The 18,328-nt window shown below is 38.0% G+C and overlaps 1 protein-coding gene and 1 long non-coding RNA gene across 13 annotated transcripts in view; one reads left to right on the top strand and one right to left on the bottom strand.

The window, feature by feature from the left end:
- Positions 1-18,328, bottom strand: part of col13a1 (collagen, type XIII, alpha 1) — a 228,620-nt gene that overhangs the window by 196,343 nt on the left and 13,949 nt on the right. For all 12 annotated transcript variants that reach the window (XM_030156714.1, XM_030156718.1, XM_030156720.1 and 9 more), the window contains exon 2: positions 9,830-9,899. In XM_030156714.1, coding sequence (XP_030012574.1) covers positions 9,830-9,899 — 70 coding nt within the window. The remainder of the gene's footprint in view (positions 1-9,829; positions 9,900-18,328) is intronic.
- Positions 10,106-18,328, top strand: part of LOC115434661 (uncharacterized) — a 25,549-nt gene continuing 17,326 nt past the window's right edge. Inside the window, exon 1 of the long non-coding RNA XR_003937573.1 lies at positions 10,106-10,361. This is a non-coding gene — a long non-coding RNA (uncharacterized LOC115434661). The remainder of the gene's footprint in view (positions 10,362-18,328) is intronic.

Genomic DNA, 18,328 nt, shown 5'->3' with positions numbered 1-18,328 from the left:
TCTTTCATCCTACCTTTTATTCTGTAACTCCAGGTTTCTTCATAATACCTGCAAGACTCAAACAAGGTTCTAATAGTTTTGGATTTTTCATTCTAGTTTAGTTTTATTTAGTTTGACTTTTTTTTCTCTAATTCAGTTAGTTTTAATTAATTTTTAGAGCAGGTTTGCTAGCTTTAATTAGTTTTCATTATTTTCTAAATGCTTAGTTTTAGTTTAGTTTTAGTTTCTTTACATCTTTTCTCTTCTCCATCATATTCAAAAAAATCCCAGACAGGACTCTGCTGCTTTCTCCCAACTTTAGTCTCCGAGTGGGGACAAGAAGACGCCTAAACCATGAGTGACAAGAAGTGACAGCCCGTTAAATATCATACGGTGCCACTAGCTAAAATTGCTTGAGGAAAATAAATCGATTTCATATCAATCCGACATTGACAAGACGAAAACGAAGGGAATTTTATCCATAATTTTTACACGTTTTAGTTAGTTTTGTAAACACATAATACACAGTTAGTTATTGTTGTTTTCTTTTAATTATAATTTTTATTTATTTCAGTTAACGAAAATGTTTTTACAATTCTAGTTTTCGTCATTTCGTTAGTTTTCATTAACGATAATAACCTTGGACTCAAACTAAATAAAAAAATAGGACCAGTGTCCCTGTATGTCATTGTCATGTTCTATCATGGATCAGTCCCCAGTTGAGTTCAGGTTCTGTGGTCTGGATGCAGCAGATCAGGCTGCTGGGTCCCACCTTATTGTCAGAAGGCCCTTTAGTCAAAAAGTTAGTTTGGATTTTGTTGATAAATCTAACCCTGACCCTTTTCTGACAATGCGGCACCTCCCTAATCTCTTAATAGAAGCTGGTGTTGGTGCCGTGGAGAAAAGGCCTGAACATTAGCATCGAACTGAAAACAATGGGAAATGGAAACTGTTCATTTACTGTAAATGGATTAATGCTACCAAAAATATGCACATTTTTTCTGAAGTTGTTTCTTGTGTGTTCCACTCAGATGCAGCGTCTCCATCAGAGCCGTGTCCTCTGAGTCACCTGGTTCTGTAAATAATCAAAAACATGGCGGCCATGTGATCATGATGTCCAGTTGGCGTTGACTGGCAGACACCAGCTGTTCACTCTGTACTTCTATAATGTAACTGCACACAAACACTGCAACGCTACGCACAATGCACAACGCTGTCTCCACTCCGGCCATGACATCATCTGTTCTGAAGTACAGTTTCATAAATACCACACTAGGTTTCAGATACTGACAGTCTGATAAGGCGTTTAAAGTCTCTATGTTAAGTTGTGTTATGCTGCATGATTTATTGATTTATTGACTGATTTATAACAGTTGTAGGGAAGTAGTTCAACTTTCACTCTTTCACTCTATGGAGTTTCTTTCAGAGAACTGAACATTAAAACACTTTCATGGTTAATGTTATTTTTTGCACTAAAACAAAGAGAACATTTTGGAGTTGTCATTACATAGAGGCATAATGTATATTTTTTCACATTAAACCAAGAAGAACATTTGAATTCATTCTTTCTAGGTTATTATGCTGTTATTTTACTTTAGATCATATTGGTCTGTATGTGGAACCTGAACTAAAACCAGTTTAACACCACTGACTTTTAATATCTTCAGTGGAACTTTTTCAGTTTGCAAATTCATCTGGTGGGTCGGATTGGAACCTTTGACAGGCCGGTTTTGGGCCACATGTTTGATACCCCTGCAGTACATGATTTGTGTCTGACCTGGTGTTATTGGTCTGTCAATCATACAATAGTTGTCGGACACCGCACAAGAAAAAAATTCTGGCAGATGTATCGAGAACAAGCTACTAGAACTACCAATCTGTGAGAAGAAATTACGTCATTATTCTGTTTCAGCCCCAGAAGCATGAAGAAATGTCTCTGTTCTTGCGGAGTATCTATCAGGCTTTAGGAGATTTTTGACGGATAACTTGACAAATAGGCTCCATTCAGACTGCAGGTAAGTGTGGCCCAAATCCGATTTTTTTACCCATATGTGACCTGTATCCGATCTGTTAAAGACAGTTTGAACCAAGGTTATTATCGTTAACGAAAACTAACGAAAAGACAAAACTAGAATTGTAAAAACATTTTCGTTACCTGAAATAATAAAAACTATAATTAAAAGAAAGAAACGCTAACTAACTGAAACTGTACTGTGTGTTTACAAAACTAACTAAAATTTATAAAAAATTATGGATAAAATTCCTTTAGTTTTCATCTTTGTCAATGTCGGATTGATACGAAAGCGATTTATATCGCTCTAGCAATTTTATCTGCTGGCACCATATGACATTTAACGGTCCGTCACTTCTCATCACTTGTGGTTTCCAGTCGTCTTCTGGTCCCCACTCTACCTGGAAACATGGAGACTAAAGTGGGGAGAAAGCAACAGAGTCCTGTCTGGGATTTATTTGAATACGACGGAGAAGAAGATAAAAGATACAACAAAACTAAAATTAATACTAAAACTAAACTAAAATTAAGCATTTAGAAAAAAATTAAAACTAATAAAAACTAGCAAACCTGCTCTAAAAATGAATTAAAACTAACTGAATTACAGAAAAAAAAATGTCAAAACTAAATAAAATTAAACTATAATGAAAAATCCAAAACTATTATACCTTGGTTTGAACAGCACTAATCCGACCCCAGACCACTTTCATATGTGGTCCTACGTCAGTCTGAATGGCCAGGTCGCATTTATCTGACCTTTATGTCCTTGAAATGCGACAAACGTCACAATTCTGCGTCCCAGGAGGAGGAACGGCGTGAAAAACATATTTACATCCGTAAACACAGTGTGTGTCTGCGTGGTCACGTATTCCATCAGGACCTCTTTAGTGCATGTGGGTCACTACAGGGTCACATTCAGTTCAGACTCAAAACTGATAGAAGTCGCATTTAATGTGGAATACGAACGACTAGGGCTGTGTCTTGGCAAGAATCTGGCGATACGATACAAATCACAATACTAGGACCACAATGCAATATATCGCGATATATCATGATACTGTTAAAAAGGCAATTTTTTGTTTGTTTCTTTTTTTTAAATGATTATTTCCTTGAAGACTTGAAATACACCAGAAATCTGCACAAATACTAAACACATTTTTATTTGATCACAACAGGATCTAATGCTATATCACAAAATTTTCCTGTGTTAAAACTTAAATTCTGTTTTACAGACATTACAGTTTAAGATCCTGTTCAAATGTTCATATTCTATTAGTTCAGAGCTAACATCAGAACAGTATTTTTGTGCGATCCCAACAAAGGAACTAACATTATTTAATAAAAGAGTGTTAAATAATAATAAATAAAATATAAAAAAGAGAAACAAAAATGAACCTCCACAATATCTGCATCTATATAAATACCTAAAAATATCGACATGGTACTTTTTAATATGGAGTATTGCGAAATGAAATATCGCGATATATTGCAGAACTGATATTTTCTTACACCCCTATGAACAACCACACAAAAAAGTTGGATTTCACCACAAAATCCAAATTGTGCATTAAGACCTGCTGTGTGAACGTAGCCTTAGAGAATGCATCTTCCTTCAGACTCCCTTTCAACAGCTGTGGGACAAAGAAAGTCACACAAAGCTGTAAAAGTGTCGTGCCATCTGGAGCTGCGTGAGTTGAAAGGTTTCCACACCTGCAGTGAGACAGAGAATCTCCTGTGAAGCTCCCAGATAAGTGCCACCGTAAAAGCGTCCGTGGGCCGTCCCACCGACACTTACCGCCACGTTAAAACGCTAGCATCCTACTGACAAGACCAATTAGCACTAATGTGTGGGTGACGGGGGGGGCGGCGGCGCACACCACCACCTCCTGCTTCTGACAGAGCTGTGTGGGGACGACAGGAGGCACACAGGCTCTTACACAACAACAAAAAACGGACACTAAACGACATTCTACTACTGCTTCCATCAGTCTGCACCAAAATCCACTGCTGTTCCACTCAGGACCAAAAAACAACCTTTAACCTCCTGAGACCCAGCAATGCATTTTTGTCCTCTTCAGTGGACAAGAGTTTCACAGCTTTAAAAAAAAAAAGGAGAAAAATGGTGTCCACTGCAAAGAACATTCCTTAACCCATAAAGACCCAAACATCCACCACAGATCAAAACCATCTACTGATCTAAACTGTTTAATACCTCCTGATCCACTAATCCTATCAATACAGGTCAATAATCGGTGTAAAATAAAGTTATTCATCTTTTCATGGTCATCAGATATGACCCATTTGGACGTTCAGAGGCTCCATAGTTACCGTGGAAACACCATCATTTTCTACAACATTGATCCACCAGTAAAACCCATGGAGTTGAATCACTGACAGTGGATGGACACACTGGGTTTATGTTCAGTTAGCGAGAGATTGGACTGAAAAAGTCACTTCTTCTGCTGTTTCCTCTGTTTTTTATATAATAACCCTCAATTCTAATCTAAATTTTATGAACATCTTCATGATCAGTAAATTAAATAAAGAAAATTACCTGATTTATACTGATGAAATACAAAATGCAGAGGATAATATTTTTAATAAATGGTGATAACTCACTTAAGAAAGGGTAGGTATAGAGACATTCTTTTGGGACCTGACATAAAAGCGGTGCTTGGTCTTTATGGATTTAAAAAAAAAAACAAAAAAAAAAACAAAAAAATGTATCTTGAAAACTGTTGCATCATGCCATTTCAGATCAAGGCAATTATTTAATGTAAAAAATCCCAACCCTTTACCCTCTTGGGTCTCAGGAGGTTAAACCTGGACTATTTTAATCATCAACATCAACCAACCTCCCAGTATTTTAATTGAATGTGTAATAACCTGCTCTACGTCCCAGTACTTTTAATTCAAATGTGCAATAACTTGTTTTTACCTCTCAGTACTCTTATTATTATTATTATTATCATTTCTACTTTTTTTCTGATCAGTACTCTATTTTACAAATGTATATTTGTGTTTGTCTGTGCAATAATGGTTTTTATATGTTTTAGCTGTGTTTATGTTTTGTTTATGTTTTTTATTCATCTTTTTCTAACTCTGTGACTCAGGGAAACGCACAAGAATTCCAATGTGCCTATACTGTTATGTATCTGTGCAAATGGCAAATAAATTCTATTCTATTCTATTCTATTCTATTCTGTTCTGTTCTATTCTATTCAACATGTGCATTTGTCTTGTGTCATTTCTTGCTTTGCTGTCCCAGCCCTAGTTGTGTCCACTCATCAAACATGACCATGGGAACCTGTCCCTTCCACCACGTCCACAGACACCCAAACCCACCCGTCCTGTGGGACTGAGTGTTTAATGACGCCACCTGAGGCTGCAGCAGAAACAGGTGGTTTTAGAGACAGAACAGACTGCTCCGACAGCCTCGTACCCACCAACCCAACCTCAGCTGCTTCAGCTTTGGCCTTTATTCCCTCTGACATTCTGCACATAATCTCATTATACCTCCACAGTAATTATGACACTATAAATAGATATGCAGTGCAAATGGACAAATAATTAGTTAGCAAATTTCAGTAGAAGTTTTGAGCCTCATGGTTTGTATTAAAATCTCAGACACCAACCAGACAAGTCTGACAGAGGCTGAAATGTGGCTTTGGGTGGCCCTCAAACATAGGTTTCTCATGTGACCAAATCCAAACTATGAATTTTATGAAAGAGTAGAGCGAGAGGAATATAAAAAGAATGGTCACTGTTTCACACTGTTAATGATATTTTCTGATTTATTGAGTTTAATGGGGCACTTGGATGGAACTCATAGCTCAGTACTTTAAGGGTACGTTTACATGGCAACACTCCGCAAAGATTTCTCCTTTGCGTTATAAAATCATTCCGCGTTAAGACGAAGCCGCTATGATAACGATCTGCGTTAACACGAGTCCGCGAGAACGGCTGAATACGCTGTAGTGGCCATGCCAGACCAGTAGCTGGCGATGTAGAGCTGTAGTCAAACAGTGGCGGTAAAACACGCGCCTGCGCACGAACAATTTCCGGTTTAGACAGCCTTTAAATGAGGAGAAGAAGAAGAAGAAGACGAGGCGGACAACACTATTTACAAACAACAATGGCAAGTGGTCGTACAAAGACGCAGGACTTCTTTGTCTGGACAGACGAGCTGAGCACAGTTAGCAGCACGTATGTTGTTCTGAAACCGGCCATTGTTGTTGTGGTTGTTCCTTCTTTTTCTGCAGCTTTATTGTGTCATAGAGGCTGGCAAACCAGCTTGGAGGCGCATTACCGCCACCAAATGGCCTGGAGTGGGTTAACTGGTGGTTCTTGGCTGCGCGCGCATGCGGTTACGTCATATTTTACCCCGGAACGCTCCGATTCGCGTTAACACGGAGCTGAACATTCCAATATCAATAACATTCCACCCTGGACCCTGGTATCAAAAGTTTCCGGATTCAGGCACTCTAGGCACCGTTTCCATGTTAACAGAAGGCTAATCCGCGATGAAATCTTCCCGGAGTCGACTGAATCCAACGCCGTGTAAACGGCCCCTCAGTCACAGGGCTTTTGTTGTAATGATGTGGCTATGTTTGTGGTAAATATGGTGTATTGACTATAAACAGTCTCACAGCAATGGAAAGTTTACTAGAATTATTATTATTATTATTATTTCATATTTCAAATACCAATTTATATATCAACTGAGCCCTATGAAGTATGAAGTTTGGTGACACGTGAAGATTTGGTGAAGATTTGATCATTTTTACAATCTCTCCCTCAGAGTAGAGGGGCAAATTTGTCTTTTCTGTAATTTTCAGAACAAATGCCATAGGATTGTGCTGTGTAGTCTTACACGGTACTCGATCTTAATATGCCATGTCATCTACTTTGTGTAATTGTGTCATTAAAAAACCCCGTGACAGTGCTGTCAAACATTTCTACTCAGTAAACATTGTTTAAATGTCCCATTTATGAGTGTAATTACAGTACTACAGAGAGCATTGCACTAGCTGATGGGTTTGCATGAATGCTGTTGCGCAGGTGGCTAGGCTAGTGAGTTTTTCCTCAGTTTTTTTATATCAATGCTTTAGGGCCTGTCTGCTCTAAAGTGTTCAGTTTCAGCCTTTGTTAACTTGCTGAGTTTATATAATCCGTTGTTTTCCTGCTGAAGAAGAAATGATTATGAGGGGTTATTGCACTAGCTGCAGGTGCAGCTTCTGACAGGTTATTGATTTCTTATAAAATGTTCATGTTTGTTATAAAATCTACATTTGATAGTAAAAAGTATTGGTATTGGATCAGCAAATCTAATCATTAAAAAAAAAATCAGATCAGAAGCAAAAAAATCCAGGTCAAGATATTACTAGTTTCTAGTTTGATTCAACAACACCAAAGGCCATCACACTCAGCCTAAGCCTCCAGAAACCAGAGAAAACTGGTGGAAAACATATAGTTTAGTTGTAACTCAACTGGAGTTGACATTATTTATATATTATTATGTTATTATTTTACTGGTTCACCCCACTTCAGATCAAATTTAGCTGAATGTAGCCCCTAAACTAAAATGAGTTTGACACCCCTGTTCTAGATGAAAGAACCGAGCACCGATCCGCATGGACATCATCAGGTGGACAACGTGTCTGTACAGCAGTAAAATCAACTGGAGTGCTTTTACTTCCACCTAATAGTTACTCAGAGGACCAGTAACCGATACGTACAGGCTTTATAATCATCTGTCACCACACCCGGCAGCTTTCAGTCATAAAAACGTTAGCACACTTTAGTTAAAGCCATAAAGGATCCCATTTATTGATAACCCACATTATCTGCTCAACCGTTTCCATTGATGATGAAAGGATGAGGTTATCGGTGTTACGTCAATAAACTGAACAAGGAAAGCTGCTCATGGCAACCACTCAATACAAACAAAACACTACCACTGTAGGTTATATTTATAACATCTGATGAATATCTCAGATTCTCAGGTCATTTGGTGACCTCGAGCACAGATTTAACCCAACACACCTCAGTCTAATCTCACTGATCTAATGAATGAAATCAGCTGATGGTCTGAAGAACAGGGGAAGCAGAAGGAGCAGGTTTGCAAACCACAAACTTATAATTTTTATGTGAATTTCACCCTCCTTTCCTTCTCTAAGAAATGATTTATGACCCTATTGAACCAAAATGGACTCTTTTCCAGACTCTTGAGTGCACCGAACCAAACAGGTGCGTACCGAAATGGTTCAGTTCTGTATGTGTACCATTACAGACCTATTATTGACATGTCTGAGTCTGGGAAATGATTTATTTTACGTATTTTATCCAATGACTGACTAGATTTTTTCAAACTCTCCCACCTTCCTGCTTCAATGGATCTTTTTTTATTTGTTTCAGAATATAAGATACAGAACAAACAAACAGAAATGGTCACGGGTACATTCAGTCATTTACACACTGTTTACTGTCCACATATTGAATGAAAACATCCCATTTTTCCCAATATTTTACACCCTTGTGTTGTTGTAGGTGGAGATTATAGGTCATCATTTCCATTAGATGGATGTAATTAACAATTTTTATCACCAGGGAGACAGAAGGAGGATCCTTTTTTAGCCAATATTTCTTAATATAATATAATATTATTTTATCACTGTGTATTGAGTCCTATTGTTTTATACATTTTTGTGGTTCTTGACTAACCTGTTTCTATCTAATAATTTAATCATGCTTTTAGATGTAAAGCACTTTGGGCTTCTTTATGTTGTTGTAAAAAGTGCTATATAAATAAACTTTGATTTGATTTGATTTGATTTGACTTGAATATTTGGTGGTGGTTTTTTTGCCAGCAATAAGCAGTATTCTAAACAGATATACATCATTTTTACATAATTCCTCTGTGAGAATGCTAAAAAGCAAAGCAGCCGATAACATATCAAAATCAACACCAAAAACTCAATGCATCAATTTGATCATATTTCCCCAAAAGCCAACAATAGCAGGACAAAATCAGAATAAATGCCTCAAGTGATCCACGCTAGAGCTGAAACGATTAATCGACTCAAAGTGATCCAAAAAAAATTATCATCAAAAAAACTCACAATTCTCCTGAATCAAAGCTTTGTTTCCTTCATTTCTCTGCTGTTAAACATTGGTTCCACTGTTGTGTTTCACACGAACACTTATTGTGATGCACAGAGAAGTTTCAATTCAGGAAAACTGCAATAGAATATTTCCCTTCAATCAATCCGAGTCGATTAATCAAATCGTGAATTTTTGCATTCGCTTCAAACACCTAATCGATTAATCGGTTGCAGTTCTAATCCACACTAACCTCCAGCAAGAAAACTGAACACCAAAAAAATTTGGTTTTCGTACAGGTGTTATAAAGAAGTGGACCAGCTTCAGTGGATTTGAGGTCAGAGCAGCCTCTGCTTCGATGTGAGAAATCCATTGGAAATATCATCCTTCACAAGAAGTTACTTCAAAAAGGCGAATAAGTACAGATTCAAACGTGGTATTCAAGGGGAAAGAGCTTTCATGAGAATAAATCTCCTGATATTATCCACACTTTTTTACTGCTTAAATTTTGGGGACAGCATTGGTTCCCTTTCAGTCTTAGAGCAGCTGCATCTGAATGAAGTGGTGCAGCATAAGGTGACTAAATACTGGACCAGACCCCTGAACACGACACCAAAGCAGCTACAGGACCAAATACTGAACGTCCAGTGAGAAACGTTTTGTTGCACTGATGTTTACTGTATGAAGTAAGATAGTGTGAGTATGCTGACAGTTCACAGACACAAGTGATGGCCTTACCTGGAGGACAGAGGCAGTTGTGTGGAGCTTCTCTCGCCTCTCGGGTCTTTGGTAATCGGGCTGCAAGTTTCTGCAAGACAAGAAACAGAAGGAGGAGGTTAGAACCGAGTGGTGTTATTACAGTTGACATAGAACGGCAGAACCATTCCTATTATGGCTGAAAGGACAAAAACACTGATTCTGTGATTCACTCTGCCAGTCCAAACCTGTCAGGTCCCATCCACAGTGAGTTAACATAAGCCAAAAAAGTGATACATGATTTGAATCAGATTACAATCAGATAATCGGAATATTCAGATCTGACGCGTTTCCATGCACTTCAGAAATGCGATAATCATAACCCTGGTTTAGACGCTCCAGTCCAGTATCAGATTTCTTTTAAAGTTCGTACGTACATAATGATGATAGAGTCAAACTTCCTGTTATTGAGCCTGTTTACATGACCATAAAAATCCAATAACTGGGAGTAATCCGATTATTGCCATAATCAGATGCAATGCGTTTATATGCACTTCAGAAAAGCGAAAAAAAAGTCAAAAAACCCTGGTTTACATGTTTCAGTCCATTATTTGATTTCTTTCAGAGTACGTACGTATGTTATGACGTACATTTCCTGTCATTTTCAAAACATCCGGTCTTGTCTTGTTGCCCATGACAACGCCTACGGTGTCAGTGTTAGCTGTCCTAATATAGGAGGAGCTGATAAGACTGCAAAATAGGCATCAATGCGCATCAAGTCACAGGTACCTTGACCTTAAATGGCAATCCCTACAGATCCTCCTTGAGTTCAGGTGAACTTTGTGCCAATTTGAGGTCATTTTGCCAAGTTGTTCTAAAAATATTGCTCATTCAATGGATGATAGACAAATTGTTAACTATAACTTGTATATAAAAATTTGCCTAATGGAAAAACAGCAATTTCGCCAAAACAATGAAAAGTCGCAATGAAAAGTTTTTGCTCTTGTAAGAGGTGTTTTTTTTGGGCGTAGCAAACTTGGTATATCGTGCAAAACTGTAATGGAAAGCTCTTTTTGTGCAACTAGAGTCACATGAACAAAAAAAATAGATGTTGATGAATGTTACAACAAGAGAAGAGTTTTAAAACAAACACGGCGCGTTATGTGTGGACACACCAGGAAACCCAATCATTTTTGAATTTAGTACAAGGTAGAGGGGTAACGAGCATTCTAAATTCAAAACAGATATTTAGGTTCATCGCCATGTTTATGGAATGACTTCTCATGACTTCTCGCAATAATAAATAAACAAATCATCGCATTTGTAATTTAATGTAAAAACTGACATTATGCACTCCGGTTTTTTTCGACATTTAGCAAATATCAGTAAAATTTTGCACATATGTCCAATGGACAAGTGACTACTGACATGATCAACTTCTATTATAGAAAAGTTTCATCACTTATGTGGTTATGTATTTACTGACACCTATGTTGTTACCATGGCAACTGCTGCAGAGAGTCGTATAATGTCCGGACAAACAAATCAGGTCAGACCATTTCTAATATCAGTAAAGACAGTTTGTCCAAAAGATCTGGTTCGAAAAATATCCTGCGTGAACATAAAAGAAAAACACTAACTTTGTAGCGTTTGTGATTTGGTCTCTGTTGTGCGTTTATTCTATTTAAACCTTTTAGTGATTTCTCGAACTCTCATCAGGTGACAGTTGACCTCGTTAGATCAACAAAAGCCTGCGTGTGATCTGACCCTGAACAGAATCCTAAACAATCCGAGTACATTCTCTGCAGCATAGCAGAGGGTCCCACTGCAACACAGGAATGTCACTGTGGGCTGTTTAGAGGCTGCCGCAACAGGTGTTGAAGGGACGAAAGGGAAGGCACTAAAGGACTCTGGGTAGTAACTGTTGGTAGGCTGAGCTGAGGGTCCAAACACAAACCATCAACATGACGTTTATCTACCTCAGTGTTCTTCTGATACTGTACATCTGCATGGGACATGTACTACATAGGAGTTAGAGGTTTGGGTTTTTTTTATAAACGTATAGCAGGGGTCTCAAACATGCGGCCCGGGGGCCAAATATGGCCCGCCAAAGGTTCCAATCCAGCCCCTGGGATGTTTTTGCCAAGTGCAAAAATTCCAGTCTTAAATTGAATTAAGCAAAAAAAATTCAGCTTGAATTAAGGAAAAAAACTTGAATTAAGCAACAAAAAAAAATTAAAGCCGCAAGCAGCATCTAAAGGCCCTCGCCAAGGGCACGTCCAGTAGAAGTATGCTCATCGTTCAGCAGGTGGCGCTGTAGCCCCAAATTTTGTGTCTTCTAATGAATGGGTTTAGGCCTGGGACATTGACAATTGATTTGAGACAAATCAGTGTTCGTATGTCCGAACTGAACAAAATTTTGTATATATAAATCTGTAGGGGGTGCTATGAGCAAAAATTCAATTTGTTCCATTGAATGGGTGTAGGCCTGTGAGATGTACCACTGAGTCAAATTTGAGCCAAATCGGTGTTCGTATGTCTGAACTGATGTAATTTTCGTGAAGGTAAATTTGTAGGGGGCGCTACTGAGCGAAGTGGCAATTTCTTTTGATAAATGGGTGTAGGCCTGGGAGATTGACAACTGATTCAAATTTGAGCCAAATTGGTGTTCGCATGTCTAACGTGAAGTAATTTTCGTAAAGGTAACATTGTAGGGGGCGCTATGGCGCCGAATTTAAAATTTTTCTGATAAATGGGTGTAGGCCTGGGATATAGACGTCTGAGTCAAATTTGAGCCAAATTGGTGTTCGTATGTCCAAACTGAAGCAATTTTAATAAAAAATATTTAAAAAATTTTGTAGGGGGCGCTGTAGTGCAAAATTTCAGTTTCTTTTGATAAATAGGTGTAGGCCTTTGAGACAGATGTCTGAGTCAAATTTGAGCCAAATCGGTGTTCGTATGTCCGAACTGATGTCATTTTTGTAAATGTACATTTGTAGGGGGCGCTATAGTGCGAAATTTCAATTTCTTTTAATAAATGGGTGTAGGCCTGGGAGATGGACGTCTGAGTCAAATTTCAGCCAAATCGCTGTTCATATGTCTGAGCTGAAGCAATTTTTATGATGGTAAATTTTCAAAAAAACTTCGCAAAGTTTGCAACCTTGTCACACAAAAACGGTGATGCCGATTCAAAAAATTCGGCTAACTTTTGATGCCCCACTTCTCTAGATACTGTACACCGATTTTGAGCTCATTCGGCCAAACGGCTTAGTAGGAGATAGTTAAAATACAACTTCAGTGAAACGCTGACTCAGCATTTTGGAAATTTCAATCCAATATGGCCGACTAAGGGTTGGTTTAGGGGCGTGGCCATAATAATATTTTTTGTTTGTCTCCTCATGATGAATCTGTCTACCGATTTTCGTGGCTCTACGACAAACTTTATGTTGGACGCGCTCCCATTGGCGCAATGCATTTCCACTTTTCAAGGGGGCGCTGCCGCAACATTTCTTTACCGACATCTACGAAACCTATATGTAAATTCAATTTCTCACACTTCTGAATTTTAGGCAAAATTTGGTGAGTTTTCGTAAATGTTCAGAGGGTCAAAATTGAGCTCAAAGCGCAGGAGAAAGAAAAATAAGACAAAAAATAAATAAATAATAAATAAATAAAAATAATAATAATCTGAGCAAGAACAATATAGCCATTTCTATGGCAACCACGTATTTGCCCTTTTTTGAAAGTTCTCGAGGTCCCCCACATGTGTGTGGGGTCAGATGTCACCTGTCGTGCACTTACACACACGTGACTGACCCCGAGTGGGCGTGTCCCATTGACTCCCATTCATTCTGAGCAGGTGTAAATATACGATTTGTGCACATGTCATATACATCATCGGAAAGGTCTCAGTACCGTGAATGTGAATATGTGTGAGAGTGGCGACAGTGGCAAAAGGCGACCGCGTCACTGGCGATTTTGTCCCCATGCGCCCACTGCAGACTCAATAGGCCCTGCGCCGGCTTTACTCGGCTCGGGCCTAAAAATCAATTAAGTAAAAAAAAAAAATCTTGAATTAAGCCAAAAAAATCTCAAATTTAGCAAAAAATCTTGAATTAACAACTTCAAATTTTTTTTCTTTGTTTTAGTGCAAAAAATAACATTACATTATGAAAATATTTACATTTACAAACTATCCTGTACGAATAAAATGTGAATAACCTGAACAAATATGAACAACCTGAAACGTCTAAAGAAAATTAAGCATGATTTAAACAGTTTTCTGCCTGTTCTTCAGTGTTCAGTGTCTTTGTAGATCTGATCCATAATGCACATGGAGAAATGATAAGTTGAGGCAGAATATTGTTAAAATTGCACTAATTTTTCTTAAGAAATTTCAGTTTTTTCAGGGTATTCACATAGTTTATAAAAATAAGTATTTTCATAATTTAATGGTGTGTCTTTTTGCACTGAAACAAAGACAAAAATTTGGAGTTGTCATTATTATAGGTTATTATGCTTTTATTTTACTGGTCCGGCCCACTTGGGATCAAATCGGGCTGAATGTGGCCCCTGAAAGAAAATGAGTTTGAGACCCCTGGTGTATAGACTTTTTCAATGTTGGTAAACTGTGATGATATATTTTGTGGGCGGGGCCTAACTGATAGCAGAAAGTGACAGTTGTGGCGTCAACAGTACATGGAAGCCGGTGTCAGGAGAAAAACAGAGTAATGGAAGTTCCAGAGGCCTTCTCCGAATATTTTAATGGTCTGTCAACCAGAGACAAGGTGTGTTCCACAGGTAAGTTGACCATTAGCAGTGGGGTGAGATTTCCTGATCCATACTCACTGTGGGCTCAGTGGGTCATGGAGCCAATGAAATGGACCAAAGCTACAGCGGACAGACATCTGTTTATATCTGGTTGAAAAACCCAAGGCAGACAAACCCCTCCATGCCTATAACTTTGTACTTTGCGGTCACGTCCAGAATATTTAATACAAAGATTTGTGTCATGGTTTTCGTGTGTTGAGGACCGTCGTGCTGCCTAGTCAGCAACAAGGACATAAAATGCAGTTTTACAAGACATGGGCGATCATCGACAAGTCGACCAACTCTGTACTGACAGACCAACTGCACTTGCATGGTTGGGGAAGTGTTGTTTAAAGGACATTAAAACAATGTTAGTTACTGCTGATTCAGTCAGTTTCATCAGTCCAGTCCGTCCGTTTAATGCAGGGGTGTCAAACTCATTTTAGTTCAGTTCCACATTCAGCTAAATTTGATCTGCAGTGGACCAAACCAGTAAAAATAATAACATAATAATATATAAATAATGTCAACTCCAAATTTTTCTCTATGTTTTAGAGCAAAAAAAAAGTAAATTTACATTATGAGAAGGTTTACATCTACAAAATATCCTTTCAAAAGATGTGAATAACATGAACAAACTGAAAAAATAAGTGTAATTTTAACAATATTCTGCCTCAGTTTTTCATTTCCACATGTACATTATAACGTACAGATCACAGTGGATCTACAAACACACAAAACATTTAGTAACAGGCAGAATCTTGTTAAAATTGTACTAAAGACATTTCAAGTTATTCAGATTTTTTGCTAAATTAAACTTTGTTTTAGTGTAAATACATGAAAATATTTACAATTACAAGGAGAAAAATTTGGAGTTGTCATTATTTCTATGTTACTATGATCGTATTTTACTGGTCCCGCCCACTTGAGATTGAATTGGTCTGAATGTGGAACCTGAAATGAAAGGATTGTCAATATCTTCTGTGTAATTTTTGCTTTTCTCAAATTCATCCCAAGGGCCGGACTGGACCCTTTCTTTGGTGGGCCAGATTTGGCCCCCGGGCCGCATGTTTGACACCTGTGGTTTAATGACTTCAACCATAAGCGTCTACTGTTTGACTCAAATAGCATATTCAATGATGGTATTCGGTAAAAGTGAGGGCTGCTTGTTTAGCATTTCTTTTCTGACAACCTACAGCACAAGACATTTGTCCTCCTCTTTTCTCTCTATTCTCTCCAATATCTGAATTTATCTCCATTGATAAACAGTGTTACCAGATTGCGTGTGCAACTGCAGCGACGTAGACCATGACGTCGACTCCAAAGTGCTCTATTGTCTTAAGCTGAAAATAGCTGCTGAAGCGTGGTTCTGAGAAAGGTCAAATATCTGGATATACATGCTCAGGGGTCCATATTAGAGTGTGTTGGAGGAAGCAGCATTGTGATGGCATTGCTTGGGAATTATTTTCCAATTTTGTTCAACCCATTCCTTTAAAGTGGTACAGAGACCGAACTGCTGATGCCATTATTCAGTCAGGGCTGTAATAAACCACAATTCAGACATATTTAGACTGCCTGTCAGGAGAAAAACAGAGCAGACAAAACTCTGAAAAAAATACAAACTCGAATCCCATATATCTACACTATATGGACATTTAGCTGCTAATTTAACCTCTTAATATCTACCAGTGACCAGTTTTAAGGCTGAGGTTAGCATTTGAGGTCCATTTGAGCTATGTTTAAACTGATTTAGTTACAGTTGAGTTTCACCCATATGTTAAACACAGGAACTAGAAAATGTTCCCTTTTGATATATGCTTTTGCTTTACATTTCTTCTGCTATCCCACCACTAACCCTAAGGTAGAGTTAAGGTTAGTCTGACATGAAGTGGCTGAAATCCAGAGCCCATAACCACCTAAACTGATAACTGTCTGGTTAAAAGTGTAGGAAGATTTAGCAGTAGTGGTCAGATTGGCTTTTGTTTTGACTTTTCTAATGCACATCAAGTCAGTCACCAGAGGTTTGTAAAAGCTTTTCAGTTTAAAACATGTCAAGGTCCAAAGAAATACGAAAGCTCAAGTGAAAGCCAATGTTAATAAAAGTGTAAAATCGTCTTAAAATAAATGCACGTCTTACTGCTTTCTGTGGTATTTCACTCTATTAAAAATCTATATGGCTCAAAATAACAAAAGATTCCAATGTTAAGTGCCTCTTGTCAGTCAAAACTTTTATACGGATCCAATTGAAGGGACTCATTTCCCTTAACCCACTTTCTGTTATTCATGACTACTTCCAGGAATTTATTATTTGGTTGATACTGGCAGACACTGCATGCAACTGGAGAAGTCTTTAGTAAAACTAAACCAAAAAACTGCACAGCAAGAACTATGGGCAACTAGGAAAAAATATACAGACATACATTCTGAGCACTTCATAACAGAGCTATGTTATTGATTGACTGACTGTATTTGGATTTAGTCCAGTAACAAAGTTTGTCCTGGAATTGTCAGAATTTCCTCCCAGTTTGCTGCTTTGGAGCTCATCAAGCACCCAGAGTACCCAGTATTCAGGTCACTGACTTAAGTAATAATACACATTGTGGACAAACAAGTGAAAGTAATGTGTTCTTTCAGTAAAAGTATGCAAATGTGAACATGCAAATGTAATTAACTGTGCAGAAAAACTGGTTCCTGTTAGCCTTTAACTATTATATCTGATGTTATTGATTAATTTGACCACTGCATTCATGTGTATGTTGCATTTTACTGTTGTTTATGTTTAAGGTTGAGCTCAGGGGAACTATTTTATCAGCTGCTGGTAGTTTAATCTACACTGATGCATCATATTCTATAAGAACATCATATGTTTGGGGTGTCTGTCCTATGAGAACCATAGAACTCTAAGACGAGTTCAGAAAAACATCCATCCATCCATCCCCAAAACCCCTATATATATATATATATATATATATATATATATATATATATATATATATATATATATATACACACACTTTACTATAATACAAAAAAAGTAAATGCAACAATACAATAATAAAACTAGAAGCACTCGGAGAGCACAGACCTCCACGAAGGCAGATCAGTGCCCCCCCCGATCAGCACAAAAATTTGATCATCATCAAATCCGTCCATAACTTTTTGAGTTATCTTGCACACAGACAGACAGACAAACAAACAGACAAACCAACGCCGGCAAAAACATAACCTCCTTGGCGGAGTTAATGAAAATGTGGAGCACAGAATACAACTATTCAATGAATATTCGCAAAAAGACTTTCGAAAATGTGCAAAACCAGCTCCACATTAACTTTACATGAAAAACTACAAATGCATCCAGCTCTGTTTGCATATCACAGTTCCTTTTCTTTTTCTTTACCTCTGACTTCAGTAAAGAAATACTTACAAGTCCATGTTTTGTTAAAAACTGCATTCTGAATCAATCTTTCTTTTTTTGCCATTAGCTGACATCTTCATGGGCTGAAACTGACCAACAAACCAATCAGTGCATAAGCCTTATGCAAGTACAGAAAGCATGTGTGAAAAAACAGTAAATTAGCAGGTCCTTCAAAATAAAAGCAGTGCCGTTGTATTGGTTACGTTTATTATGATGATATATATTTGCATTGACTTTTAATTTGCCAATGACCACATGTGGGCCAGTTAGGGTCAGCTGTCAGGCCGCATGTGGCCCCCGGGCCTTACAATGCCCAG

This window comes from Sphaeramia orbicularis, chromosome 15, assembly GCF_902148855.1.
Source record: "Sphaeramia orbicularis chromosome 15, fSphaOr1.1, whole genome shotgun sequence".
Classification (NCBI taxonomy): Eukaryota; Metazoa; Chordata; class Actinopteri; order Kurtiformes; family Apogonidae; genus Sphaeramia; species Sphaeramia orbicularis.
The sequence above is the reverse complement of the archived record's forward strand: the minus strand, read 5'-3'. Positions and strand labels throughout refer to the sequence as shown.